Source organism: Leuciscus leuciscus (genome assembly GCF_965113295.1).
Source record: "Leuciscus leuciscus genome assembly, chromosome: 21".
NCBI lineage: Eukaryota > Metazoa > Chordata > Actinopteri > Cypriniformes > Leuciscidae > Leuciscus > Leuciscus leuciscus.
Genome location: NC_138745.1, coordinates 20,368,506 through 20,383,358, shown reverse-complemented (window position 1 = coordinate 20,383,358; position 14,853 = coordinate 20,368,506). Strand labels below are relative to the sequence as shown.

At 38.9% G+C, this 14,853-nt stretch overlaps 1 protein-coding gene across 8 annotated transcripts; it reads left to right on the top strand.

Moving 5' to 3' along the window:
• The first annotated feature begins 2,588 nt into the window (after positions 1–2,588).
• Positions 2,589–14,731, top strand: l3mbtl2 (L3MBTL histone methyl-lysine binding protein 2). Of its 8 annotated transcripts, XM_082151117.1 has the most exons (19): positions 2,589–2,796; positions 3,023–3,427; positions 6,239–6,748; positions 7,988–8,138; positions 8,225–8,358; positions 9,409–9,523; positions 9,624–9,703; positions 9,867–9,984; positions 10,972–11,106; positions 11,184–11,272; positions 11,360–11,609; positions 12,560–12,636; positions 12,764–12,868; positions 12,966–13,113; positions 13,234–13,316; positions 13,426–13,660; positions 13,739–13,804; positions 14,158–14,343; positions 14,429–14,731. In XM_082151117.1, exons 2-19 carry the CDS (start codon positions 3,095–3,097, stop codon positions 14,539–14,541), a joined length of 2,928 nt encoding a protein of 975 aa, XP_082007243.1. In that variant the 5' UTR covers positions 2,589–2,796; positions 3,023–3,094; the 3' UTR covers positions 14,542–14,731. The 8 variants fall into 8 exon arrangements, with proteins under 8 accessions (XP_082007243.1, XP_082007242.1, XP_082007247.1 ...); XM_082151116.1 differs by lacking the exon at positions 2,589–2,796 and having other exon boundaries at positions 2,805–3,427; XM_082151119.1 differs by lacking the exons at positions 2,589–2,796; positions 3,023–3,427 and adding an exon at positions 4,394–4,799.
• The last annotated feature ends 122 nt before the right edge of the window (positions 14,732–14,853 follow it).

The following is a 14,853-nucleotide window of genomic DNA, read 5'->3' as shown; positions in this document are numbered from 1 at the left end:
TTTACCCGTAGCGTAAGCAACTTACGCAATACTCGTTCCCTCTTCTAGAGAGAACCGAGGTTACATTAGGTAACCGAGTACGTTTTTGTGTGCAGATCTCAGAGCCTAGGCTCCCTACAGAGACGCGTTTTTTTGACTGCCTGCTTATGGGGCGGGCAGCTAGCGGATCGTTAGGAAAGATTAGATGAATGTGATCATTTATGTTTGGGCCTGAAATCACTGATACAACCTTTAAACACATTTGACAAGATAGTTGATAAAAATCAACTACCGGTCAAGAAGACTGATTGGCTAACGCTATTTTCCCACTTGTCTTTGCTCTTTTATTCTTTCATGTTAACTGAAGTGAATAATGCACTATTTTAACTTTAATCAACAAGTAGAATTGATCATGACATTCTCACCTTATTCCAAAAGAAATCGCTGATCCAATGCTGAGCTAGTGAATGTCTAAACTAGTTGATGCACAAAATCAATACCCCGATAAGGAGGTTGACTGGCAAAAAGTATTTTATGTATTTTGAAAATACAAAAATACTCATCTTAAATGTATTTAAATACAAATACAAAATACTGTGTGGAAAAATGTATTTAAATACAAATACAAACTAGTATTTTGTATTTCAAATACGTATTTTAAATACATGTATCTGAAATACTGCCCATCCGCCATCCCTGGCCGTATGGTCTGTGCGGAGGACCTGTCTGGTTCTCGTGGTCTTTGCTGAGGATCTGTGCCGATGGCTGTCACGTCGACGAGGCCTTCAGAGGTTGACGGGATCTCTGCGTACAAAGGAAACATTCAAATTAGTTAGTTTCCTGCCATTTTGAGAACTTGTGCGAGCATGCAGCTGTGAATGAACTGTAATATATTGAATATAAGGAAATGTACCTTTTCACTTATAGAAGTGTTAGTAATGTTAAGCTACATCATTGCTGACACAGTTCAGCTGAGTAGAAAGGAGGAGCTGCATATACAGGAACAGTCAGTGATTTCAGCAGTACAGCTGCCTGGTAATACTGAATTTGTATAAGTATAATTTTAAGTATAGGCTATACGTTTTTTTAAAATAATGAATTCACATTTTATCACTAATAAGAGGGGAAATGTTACAGTCAGTTTGCTGGTGTTGTGGAGAAAAGTCATTTTTGCGAATGAATCGGCAGAGTTCCAGAAGTCAAAATAAGACTTTATGAACAAAGCAACAAAGCTGAGATGCCAGCAAGACATCTGAATTTGTCTCTGGCCAGAGTGCCATTCTAATACATTTTTCTTTTCTGTTATGTCGCAATAACCAAGTGACTTCATTTTCTGGTAAGATTCACCCCTCCTGTTTCCCACAATTAAGTTTTACTTCTCTCGCCTTTCTCTCTAATTGTGGAATCCTACCAATTGATGGTCAACCCTTTCTCAGAGGCAAGATAACATTATGAAAAATTTTCCAAGGACAATCAACACTTTCCCAGAGGCAAGAGGCCTCCAAGTGACATTTATTTCACACCTCTTAATAATGGTCTTGATATCTTCTTTGGTCTTTCATAGTCATCTGTTGTTTAATGGAAATTCCCTGACTTTGCAAAAACTTCTCAGTGGGCCATAGACTCCTATCCCCCCCCCCCCACACACACACACGCACACGCACACGCACACGCACACGCACACACACACACACACACACAATTACTGCTGTTATAAAGCAGAAAACAACTGTTGTTAGACACACCAGGTCTGTGGTAAGAGGGGATTGTGTAATAATGAGGAGAACTGCCTTTGAACAGTCATCTTTTTCAGTAAGAGCAGCTCGCACAATGAACAGTTTGCCTACGTTTATCAGAGACTGTGATTCATATTGGTCATTTAAAATGAACTTAAAATCATGGTTAAAAGACAATCAAGTGGGTGTCCATACTTTGTAGCTATTTCAAATCACTTGAAGCATGCTTTGCCTTGTTTTATGTTTTGCTGTTCTTGTTTTAATCTACTTTATGTATTCTTATGCAATGTGGCCTACTGTATGTATAAGTATTGTTGATTTGTTTTAATGTATTTTATCTGACATATGACATTACACCTGCCCAGGGGCTACAGTTGAAAATGAGCCAAGTTGGCTAAACTGGCACATTGACAAATGTTTATTAATGTGCACTGTCCCTGTAACTCTAAACTGTATATAAATAAATAAATAAAATAGTCCATATGAGGCCCTCAAAACACATCTAGCTCATAGTTATTCAAACTATTTCTTCAATAGTTTTCTATAGGAAAAATGAAATATTTAATCACTGGTGGACTTGCAGCAAGATTTGCTAGTCTATTTGACTATGTAGCCTATCTTAAAACAGTGAACAAAAAAAAAATTATAAAAGTATATTTGTCCAAAATATGTAACTAAGCATTGTGAAACGCACTACACAATAAGACTTACTTGATTTGTTTTTACCTCACAAAAATGGAAAACACAGGTTCCACCGAGATTTGAACTCGGATCGCTGGATTCAGAGTCCAGAGTGCTAACCATTACACCATGGAACCATACAGTGACAAAGCGTGTTTAGATGTATATTTCAATATTATAAAATTGAATACGCACAGTAAATACATATAAATTGTTCACTGTGTGATTAACCGTTCTACTAATCACATCATATTACAAACAACCAGCTTATAAAATCAGACATGTATAATAAAGCCATTTTGGAATATAATATCTAGTTCTCCAGTCCGGATGATGGCGCTAATGCGCTGTTCACGATGAGCAAACCACTGTACACTGGATTTTCTAAGAGATAAAGAAGGTAAGAAATGCTTTCTTTTACACACAACAATGTTCATATAATTGCTTTGAATCTTCGTCTGTATTAGTCATATTTTACCATTTATACAGAACTATATAATGTTCTTCAAAGCTTTATATGCTTGCACCATTGAATGAGTGCGAGTAACAGTAAACCAATGTGGTATAATGTTATTATTTGGTGGAAATATTCAAGTAGTTTATTGCTTCTTAAACGTTATTCGCAGTCAACTTTTGGAGCCTGCTGCCGACTGCATTCCCGAAGACGCTGAGGACCTCGTATAATAAAAAAATTACAAATGCCCAACAAATGCGTTGCTTATGGCTGTGGGAAGTTCAGCGGGCAGAATGTCTCAATGTTCAGATTTCCCAAAGACCCAGTGGAGTACCGCAAATGGGAGAAACAGGTCCAGAAGACCCGCAAAACTTGGGTCGCCAAGACGTACTCCCATTTATGCTCTGAACACTTCAGCAGGGACTGCTTTGATCCGAAGTCTTATTCCGTTGCAAAGACAATGGGATTTAAAGGGCTGAGACTGAAGGAGGGAGCTGTCCCGACTGTTTTTATCCGACCACCATGCAGTACGAGAAGGAAACCCAGAGTGACCACTGAACCTCAACAGTTTGCATCAGTGAGTATCTTGAAAAAGCCTGAGGCTGGGAGACATGAATACTAGGTCAACATTTTAGAATAATCAAGATTTTCACCATGGCTGAATTTATTTGATCAAAAAATACCGTAAAAACAGCAATATTGTGAAATATTATTACAAATTTACAATATTAAATAACTCTATTATATTTTAATAGATTTTGAAATGTACACTCCTGGGCAAACATTTAATTTTTACCCATAAATCACTGGTCAGGAAGATAGCAAGAATTGCACAAATACTATAGATAAAGTAATTTAGTACAAGAATAAACTTACATATTCTGCCAAAAACTTAATTATGTCTTTGATGTTTTTCTGAGACAGCAATGGCTTTTCAATGAGGGCATTTGCTTAAAGCGTAACTCTCGCCAAAATGCGGCACTTGGTGTTTTATGCCCCCAACGGCGCCTTCCAGGCAGCGAGGGGATGGGTATGTTTAAGGTTGAGGGTAGGGTTAGCTGCCTCTAAGGAGCCATTGGGGGCCTAAAACACCATCGAGCCCAAAATGCAACCTAGAGTATTTTTGTGAATCTTCCCGAGACAAACTTTAGTTTAAAGGAGAACTCCGGTCAATTTTAACATTGAGCTCATTTTTTTTTGTAAATTTGGAGTGCTGTCAGTACAGAGAACAACGACAAAAATCGGTGTTGCCTACACCGTGTTATCCTCTTTAAAATTTGCACCCTGTTGACTTAAATGGGGCAAGTTTTAAACCTGCTTTTAGCCTCTTAACATCCTTGATGTGTCATTACAAGTGCACAGCCATGTGAGTGATTCCTTCAGAGTGAACACGGTGAATCTGACTGCAGTAGATGTGAAAGATATGAATAAAAAGTTATGTTAATTCAGCCAGCGCACATAACAGTTACCTGTATTTACTTCCTGTTTTTGGTCGAAGTCCACAGTAGTCGATTGTCGAGTTCACGCGCGTGATCACTGTAACTAAGCAACAGTGGAGACTCAGACTGTCAGCTGTCAGCCGATGACGGTGCTGTGTGTGGTGTTCTGAGAATATCAGATCTGATGGATGGATTTTGTAGTTAGATTATGAGGAATATGAGAAAATGGTTCGAGTTTGTGCCTTTCCAAATTGCAGTAATCGAATGAAGAGATATTTGTGCTTGAGCTTTCACCGTCTACCCCTCCGCAACCGGGAGATTCTAAAGTTGTGGTTGGTTGCACTTCAGCTTGATGTGCAAACTCCCTTGCAAACATTACGCGAAAGAGATTACCGTGTTTGCAGCGAACATTTTGATGAGGACGACTTCACCGAAAAGAGCGTCAAGTCCCGGTATCTGAAAGCAAATGCTATTCCAAAAGCTAAAAAAACAGCGGCAGACAAATTGGAGGTAGCTGCTAAAGGCTTTATGATTTTTACTTTATACGGCTGAAATATTATTTTCAACTTTTTTTCATTTCCTGTGAAGCATAATTAGGATGGAAACGCCACTTTTAAGATTGACCGTATTTTTGTTTTCGAAATTCCGAATGCGAGTGAACTGACTCCATAGGAGGAAATGTCAGGAAGTTGTAATTTCAATGAAAAGCATGATAACTTAGCCACTTAGCTCATGCAATATCTATTCAAATATTAATAATAAACAAGAGGTTTCATTCAATATATCAGTCTAAATAATGTAATCTTAGCTGACGTAAACTCTCGCGTGAAACTTTGTTGCACCCGCATTACGTGAGTGAGGTTAGTATACAGGAGTCTTGCAAGAGACAGGCTTTTATTTTAGCGTAAATCAAGATGGTTCGTTTTTGTGCTTTTCCTGGGTGTGAGAAGAAGATGAAAAGAAACATCCCAGAAACGTTTCACCGACTGCCGTTTCGTTGCACAAGGGATATACTAAATAGGTGGCTGCTTGTTTTGCAAGTAGACATCAACACACCGACCGAGACGCTAAGACAGAAGGACTTCAGAGTCTGTAGTGACCACTTTGACGATGGCGACTTCAAGGTGCCTACAACAAAAGGAATACCAAAGAAATCGTTTTTGAGGGAAAATGCTATTCCAAGAGCTGTAGGCCTACAAGTTGCTGCAGAAAGAGTGGAGGTAATGCACTTTTGGTTACTTTTGGGGGTCTTGTGAGTTGCACAGGTAGCCTAACCTGGACGTGTTACAATAGGAGCCATGTTGAAATGGGTGGGGGATAGGGTATGGTGTGCTTATTATCATGCTGAGCCCAACAATCTTGCACGGCTGACCAAGATTCCCATGATGTCAATAAAGGACAGTAGTAATGTAATTTTGATTACCCAAAGCTCAGCATGTTGTGAAATTAAGTAGCTAAGTTATCATGCTTTTCATTGAAATGACAACTTCATGACATTTCCTCCTATGGATCTCGCATTCGGAGATTGACTATTTTTGACTGACAAAATGCTGGCGGCCGGAAACAACAACAGCTACAGTTCAAACCCTTTCTTTTTAGTCAACTCTGTGTACACAAACAATGTTCTCAATGCTCGAGTTAATGTGTAGAGCCCCTGGTGATACTTCGAGCAAAGTTTCATGTTGTGTCGAGCCGCCTTAGTGTTTTAAAAATAGCTATTTTGATGCTATCATAGTAGTGCCCCTAGCACTCCCATTCAAAAGGCAATTTGACCGAAAACGAAAATACGGAGACGCGGTATTAACAATAAAGGGGAACTGAAACGAAATAGAAAGTAAAGGTGATATATCAGATGTGTTATCATTGTTATTTGTGGTAGTACACTTTAAACTGCTGAAGTAGTTACAAGGGGGGGAAACAGTAATGTTAGTTTGTTGTTTTGTTACTAGGGCGCAGCCATCTTGAACTTCAACGGTCGTGATGTCACTGGCATGATAGGCTACCTTGACAGCTCCAGCAAAATGGCATCTCAAGAGCACAACAGATCGAGAGGGGGGTCTTATTGCATTGTCTCCGGCTGCCACCATGAATTGTACAGGACAAAAGCAGCGGGCCTAAACATCCATTACCATCGGTTACCTCTACGGAGAAAGGCAGCCCTACAATCTTGGCTAGCAGCCTTAAAACGGGCTAGCCCTCCTACAGCCCCTGGGTTTAGGGTCTGTAGTGCCCACTTCCAAACATCAGACTATGAGGAGAGCTGCACTTTTGATTCGAGTGGTAGACTGATCAAGACCAAGTCGAACAGACTCAAGCCTGAGGCAACACCTTCTGTCTTTGACTTTTCTGGCTACAGTGCAGGGCAAACCGACAGACAGACACAGGGCACCATCACCCCTAGCACTGTTAGCCGCAGGAAAAGAGCGCTAAAAGGCATAAGTCAGGCGGAGGACAGAGAGGTAGGTTTAGCTATTATCCATGATGCTAAATTAAGTCAAAAACTAGTTAGGGTTAGGTAGGCTAATCAAGTTAAAAAAATTGTGATCTGTCTAACAAGCGAATATAACACCTCCGATGCCATCAAGGACAGAATAACCTGTTTGCAAAATGACTGTGGCATAAATGTGACCACTGCGGGTCCTGTAAAAAGTTCCACTGACTCACCCCTTAGTTGTTATCGTGATGTTCACCTTCTTCACCGTAAATCAAAATTAATCCGACATCGAGGATGCTATCCAATATAAGCAATATCCATCGACGACACCCGCAAGATACTTGTTAGTGTGATTTCAGCTGCTTTCAAACTGTGTATGAGAGATGTGGTGGCGCGCATGATAGATTTATTTTGTGTCTTCCCTAGAATGGGCAGTTTGTGACTTTGCGAGATAAGCAACATAAATTAGCACTGGTATTACAAAACATTCGGTGGCACAGCACATACCAATCAAATACAGACGTGACACAAATAACACGTTTGAAAAAATATTACTGACTTTAATGCGTTTAATTGATATTTAAAAATATCACATAATTAGGCTATTTATTTAGGATTTTGTGTCACAATTACATCAGTATAGGTGCTCGATTAATCTGTCAGTCACTACTGGAGGTGTCGCAACATATGGTGACATGGTCCGCGACTCGGTGTCAGTCAGGTGTCATGTCAGTGTCAGTGTGTCGCGATAATGTCAGTGACACATGCCATTATCCACTGGCACATGACAATAAAGACCGGATGTGCCAATACGCATAGTGACATGTGCCATTGGCTTCTGTGCGTCAGATGCCATGTCACTTAATGTTAATACTGGCGTTTCCATCCTAATTATGCTTTTAAACGAAAGTTTGCCTCGGGTAGATTCACAAAAAGACCCTAGGTTGCATTTTAGTTAGAGTTACGCTTTAAAGGTAGGTTAGGTAATTTTCAGAGAGGCTAGCAATATCGGGCTAGCTTTGAAAGCATCAAAACACATGAACGCGTACATCAGGGAGCGCTCATTAGAGATGACTTTAAACTACCTCATGTCTCAAAGCAAATAACTTTACAATAATAATGAACAAAAAACAACTTAAAGAGTACTGACCTGTACCACCTGACTGCTGCACATTCATTTCAGTGTTGATAGTGTTGCCATTGCCATGTATACAATTTTTAACACTTTTTGATTAATGAATAAATAACTTTGCTCTTTCAAAAGGATGAACAGGACGAGACATTTATGAATGACAATCAGAACGATGGAGAAGAGCAAATATTTGATGGAGCAGACCACAATCAGCCAAATTCCAGCGATGACGGTGTAAATAATCCTGTGACACTTTCTTCTCCGGCAGAAAATGATGGAATAGGTGATTCAGAAACCCCTATATTAATGAACTCACACAAGTACATGGAAACGTATATGTAAACCCCCCTCAATGTCATGTCTCTGCAGTTAAATGTGAAATGTGTGGAACCAGTGGCACTACAAACACCTTCTTCTCCAAGTCCAAGCGCTTCTGCAGTTTGTCCTGCTCGCGTTCATACTCATCTAACTCCAGAAAAGCCTCAATTCTTGCACGGCTCCAGGTGGGATTTTCTGGCATAGAATTATATACAGTGAGGAAAATAAGTATTTGAACACCCTGCTATTTTGCAAGTTCTCCCACTTGGAAATCATGGAGGGGTCTGAAATTGTCATCGTAGGTGCATGTCCACTGTGAGAGACATAATCTAAAAAAAAAATCCAGAAATCACAATATATGATTTTTTAACTATTTATTTGTATGATACAGCTGCAAATAAGTATTTGAACACCTGTCTATCGGCTAGAATTCTGACCCTCAAAGACCTGTTAGTCTGCCTTTAAAATGTCCACCTCCACTCCATTTATTATCCTAAATTAGATGCACCTGTTTGATGTCGTTAGCTGCATAAAGACACCTGTCCACCCCATACAATCAGTAAGAATCCAACTACTAACATGGCCAAGACCAAAGAGCTGTCCAAAGACACTAGAGACAAAATTGTACACCTCCACAAGGCTGGAAAGGGCTACGGGGAAATTGCCAAGCAGCTTGGTGAAAAAAGGTCCACTGTTGGAGCAATCATTAGAAAATGGAAGAAGCTAAACATGACTGTCAATCTCCCTCGGACTGGGGCTCAATGATCCTAAGAAAGGTGAGAAATCAGCCCAGAACTACACGGGAGTAGTTGGTCAATGACCTGAAAAGAGCTGGGACCACCGTTTCCAAGGTTACTGTTGGTAATACAGTGGGCCAAAATCCCTCCTGCAGTGAGTGCAAACCTGGTGAAAAACTACAGGAAACGTTTGACCTCTGTAATTGCAAACAAAGGCTACTGTACCAAATATTAACATTGATTTTCTCAGGTGTTCAAATACTTATTTGCAGCTGTATCATACAAATAAATAGTAAAAAAATCATACATTGTGATTTCTGGATTTTTTTTTTTTAGATTATGTCTCTCACAGTGGACATGCACCTACGATGACAATTTCAGACCCCTCCATGATTTCCAAGTGGGAGAACTTGCAAAATAGCAGGGTGTTCAAATACTTATTTTCCTCACTGTATTTATTCAAACAGTAATAAAAATGTTTTGTGTCTTTGTATTTAGGGAAGGCCGCCCATAAGGAAGTCATCACACAAACTGGGTCTGAAATCACAGACTGAGGCTCCGCAGTCAAAGGCCAATGAGCAGCATCAGGAGAGCAGAACATTTGGACAAGATGGTAAGAAAACACACAAACCCCTCTCGCTTTTTACTACAGTGAGCTTTACAAATGTAATTCTGACTGTTTTAATGTTCATATTGCCCTGTCTTCTTCCAAGCTACTTTGGCTGGATTTGACTGGGGTAGTTACCTTGAGAAAAGTGGCCTCCTCGCTGCTCCTGTATCCTGCTTCAGACATGTGAGTGATTTCTATCCACCGAACTTCTCCTTCCGGAAATGTACCTGTGATAGATAAATGTGATAGATGTAGTAAACCATGATATATTACCTATATGTGTAAATTTCCTTCACATTATACTTATTGCATTATAATGGTCAATACATTATTGTCGATTTCACAGGCACCACTCTGCGCTCAATGGGACGACATCTATGTGGGGTTAAAAGTGGAGGTTTTGAACACTCATACAGCCTTGCCTAGTAAGGTGTACTGGATCGCCACTGTTGTACAGCTGACAGGTATATAAACTCTTGTGTTTCCTCCACCACAGCTGAATACTACGGCAAATAAATATTATATTTTATTATTTTTATTTATATTAAAGGGGTGGTTGATTATTTCACTTTTTTATTTTTAGTTAGTGTGTAATGTTGCTGTTTGAGCATAAACAACATCTGCAAAGTTATGACGCTCAAAGTACAAAGCAAAGGGAGATCATTTCTTATAAAGAAATCACTTTTTAAGGACTACAACAAACAGCTGGTAAGGACTACTCGACATTCCTCCCGGGTTAGTGACATCACTAACCCCAATATTTACATAAACCCTGCCCCCGGGAACTCATTTATAGATTATCATGACAGAATATGCTAATCAATGACTAGAAGATAACTACACAAGCTACATAAATTCATCAACTAACCATTCAGAAATGTTGTCTACATGTTGTCACTTCTTCTTGAGTCACTCCATCTTGACATAAATCAGAACAAAAAATCTTCATCCTGTTCAAAAGTTTTCACCCCCGGCTCTTAATGCATCGTATTTCCTTCTGGAGCATCAGTGAATTTTTTCATCTTTTGTAATAGTTGAGTATGAGTCCCTCAGTGTGAAAAGATGAATATTATATTTATACTTAATATTTATTTTATTTACCCAAGTCTTTAGTTGCAGTCTGAATATAATGTAACAAGTTTAACAGACTGGTAACCACAAATTAATAAACAAAAACAATAAAGAAACAATACTCATTAAACAATACAATACTCTTACAAAAAAATATAGTGTACTGTGATTCATAAACCGATGACTCTGGACAAGTTTTTGGAAGTTATTGGTAAATTGAAACCAAGAGGTTTTAATAGTTACACATTTACAGAGTAGTTTGAAATGTAATAAATGTTATTTTAATAAAACATTAGATTATGGGGACTAATATGATGTTGTGTGATAAATTGACTCATTCTTTGTCATATATTTTGTATGATGTGATGTGTTTCTCTCAGGCTATAAGGCTCTGCTGCGCTATGAGGGTTTTGAGGATGATGACAGCCATGATCTGTGGTGTAACATAGCCACGGCTGATGTTCATCCTATCGGCTGGTGTGCAGTGAATAGCAAGCTCCTGGTCCCTCCTCAAGGTGAATGTTTACACCGTAGGTCATTGGGTATAAATGCCATAAAAATGCTAAATCTTGACCATTGTTTTGTCCTACAGAGGTCCACCAGCATATTAAAGACTGGAAATTCTACCTGATGGAGAGACTAGTTGGAGCACACACACTTCCTGTTGACTTTCATGTCAAGGTGAAGGCAATGAAAAATTTGTAATCCATTGATGCCATCTGATTTTCTTTAATTGCTGCATAACTGTCTTCCGTCTGTGTTTTTCAGATGGCAGACAGTTTGAGGTGTCCGTTCAGACAGGGGGTTCGTGTGGAGGTGGTCGATCGCTCACAGGTGAGCCGTACCCGTTTGGCAGTGGTGGATACTGTCATAGGAGGGCGACTCAGACTGCTGTATGAGGATGGGGGACTGGGACCCTCGGGCGAGGTGCTCTCAGATTTCTGGTGTCACACGCAGAGTCCTCTAGTACACCCTGTAGGCTGGTCTGAAAGAGTGGGGCACTCAATCAAAGAAACAGGTGAGAAGAAACTGGCATTTATGGATTGAGTCAAGCCTAGAAACCCACTAATAGACAAAATGTCAGTACAAACATGAAGAGTCTGAAAGCTTTGCATGAGTTGAAGAATACAGAGCTTCGGACTGGACGTGGAGAGGGAATCTTTTTTTCTGTGTACTACTTTATTTTAAAAATACAAAAAAATTATTTTACAAGGGAGCATGAAATTTCTTCTCAAACCTTCTATCAATTGGCCTGTTTGAACTATCCCTTCACCACTACAGACTCAGTTGATTAACAATGTTTGATAGCAACAGCTTTTCTCTGCCCGAGTCATGCAATAAATCTGACATATGCAACCAGTTAACAGATAAAATATTCACATATCCCTGTAATCTCCCAGATGAAGGTTAGTTTTAAAGTAACCAACAGTTTAATGTTTAACAATGAGACATAATTGTATCCTTATTTAGTTTCTTGGTGTTTAATTTTTTGCATTATTTTGCAATTTAGGCAAAACATTTATGGAAAGCTGGCAGCCTGCACGTTTCTTACCTTGACCACCTTCTTCCATATGGATACATTTTCTGTTCTGATCTCAACAGGTCTGGGCAATCTACTGAGTAGGCACCAATCAGAGGCCGTATTTTTATGATGTCATGTAGACTTCTTACAAAGTGTTTTAAAAATACAAAACACTGAAGTATTTTGATTCAAAATATGAAGCCATTTTCATCAACCCTATAAAATACAAATTACAAAATACTATTTTATATTTTAAATACGTATTTGAAATACATGTATCATAAATACTGCCCATCCCTGCGTGTGGGGCTCCATACAAAAAAATCTAGACAACTGTGTGAGATAAAATAGCAAATAAAATACTTTTTGTTTTTCCATATTCTTCACTCTGTATTTTTGTCGTTAGGTTATTTGTAATGATGTCATGCATGGTTTTTCTGACACAGATGTGAATGTCAACATGGGTAGCCATCCAGCATTTCGTAAAGTCCTTCAAAACAGTGTGCCAGATCAGTTTAAGAAGGTTAGTGAGTATATCATGAACTAAAATATTGTTAAAAAAAAATATTTTTCATTTTGTGTTAATGTTAGTTTAAAAATCTTTTCATGTTATCATCTAGTATGTTTAATTCCTTGCTGTATGCAAACAGTTAAGGACCGTTTATTTGGGAAATACGTTTTTTGAGGAAGGCATGAAACTTGAAGCAGTTGATCCCCTGAACCTTGGGAACATCTGCGTTGCATCAGTCCGTAAGGTACGACACAGCCACTATTTATTTATGACTTTAAATTAATATTGCACATTACCTTGTTGAAAGCAATTGCACTGACCTGGCTTGTCTTATCGCTCAGGTGTTGCTTGATGGATACATCATGGTTGGCATTGATGGTGTTGAGATCGGTGATGGTTCTGACTGGTTTTGCTACCATGCCAGCTCACATGCCATTTTACCTGTTGGATATTGCGAGAGCAACGACATCCCTCTTACTCTTCCTCCTGGTAATGTGCTCAACCGATTATTCCAGTGGTCTTCTTTCAACAAAAATCAATATTGAAGCTAAAGAACCTATATTTGCAATTTCATACAGTGTTTGTTGATAGTGTCTACTTTCTCATCAGGTTATGATCATGCTACTTTCACATGGGCAAAATATTTAGAAGAAACAGGAACTCTAGCTGCTCCACGAAGACTTTTCAACACGGTAAACCTTTTATTTTGACAATTGAGCTACATAAAATGTGTTACTGCATATGTGGGTTTAATGTTTTTTAAGCTGGTCTTGTGGTCCCTTCCTCAAACATCTTTCCCAGGATGATGTAGGCCACGGCTTTACCCCAGGTATGAAGCTAGAGGCAGTGGACCTCATGGAGCCCCGGCTGGTGTGTGTGGCCACTGTTAGGCGCTGCGTAGGCCGGCTTCTCCTTCTCCACTTTGATGGCTGGGAGCCTGAGTTTGATCAGTGGGTAGACTGTCAGTCCCCTGAAATTTATCCCGTGGGCTGGTGTGAAATCACTGGCTACCAGCTGCAGCCACCCATCGGACCAGGTAGATTATTGTAATTCTCACAGTATTCATATGCACTCCAAAATGTGGTTTTCATGTTATATTGTGTTCTCTGTGTAGAACCACCTCAGGGCCAGGAACGCTCGAACACAAGCAAAAAGGCAAAACCTTTTATGGGGAAAAGGAGTATGTTTTATTTCATTTTATTCTTAGTTTCTTCTTTAAAGAATAAATACTAAATATTTAATTTTGAATAATAAACAGGTAACACTTCATTTTACAGTGTCCTTGTTACATGTACATAGTAATAACTATAAATTAAGCATAATTACAAGCAACTAACCCTCAACCAAATCCTAATCCTACCCTAACCCTATAGCAAGTACATGTATTTGCTTAATATTACTCAGTACATTAAAATAAAGTGTAACCGATAAACACATCATGGTTACTTTCATAAAATTCCCCTTGAATAGATTTGCATTGTGTTGTCATTATCTTTCCTTCATTCTCTTACTATTCTGTATTTGTCACTGTAGGACGAAGATTTGTAAAGAAAAACACAAATAAATGCACATCTAAAACCCAGCCTACTCAGGGTAATGAGAATCCAGAGACGAATCAACCACAAGAGGCACCAAACGTCACAAATCAACCACGAGAGGCAGGCAAACCCTCCGTCACAGCTCCCATCTTACAAATAAAGGCTGAACCTGAGGACGAAAGTATGTAGGATTTCTTCTTAAAATATAAAATGCATTTATTTTTTAAATATAGTTCTGACATGGCTTCCCTGTCTCTCTGTAACAGTTATTGCAGTAAAAGTAAAGGTGGAGGAAATGGAAACCCCCATATTATCCAGTGAACAAAGCGCCAACCCAGCGGCCTTAACAATCTTCAAACAGGAAGACGTCTCGGTTTAACCCACCACCTGTAGTTCCCAGTGACCACTACTTTATTTTTTTGTTTCTTTAATTAAATAACACTGGTAGTTATTTAATTAACCAAACTGTTAGTGTAAAACACCAGGTATAGTTGAGCGATATTGTTATTTTTATACAGTGCACAATTTTTGCAATCTTGTATTAAAATGACATAAGTTGTGTTAAGGCATTTTCTGACTTTAATTCATTTTTTGTAATAGAATTGAAGCTTACAGAGTAATGTAGATGCTTGCAATATGGAATCATTGCATAATATGGAAGATACTGAATTAAAATTACACATTTTAATTT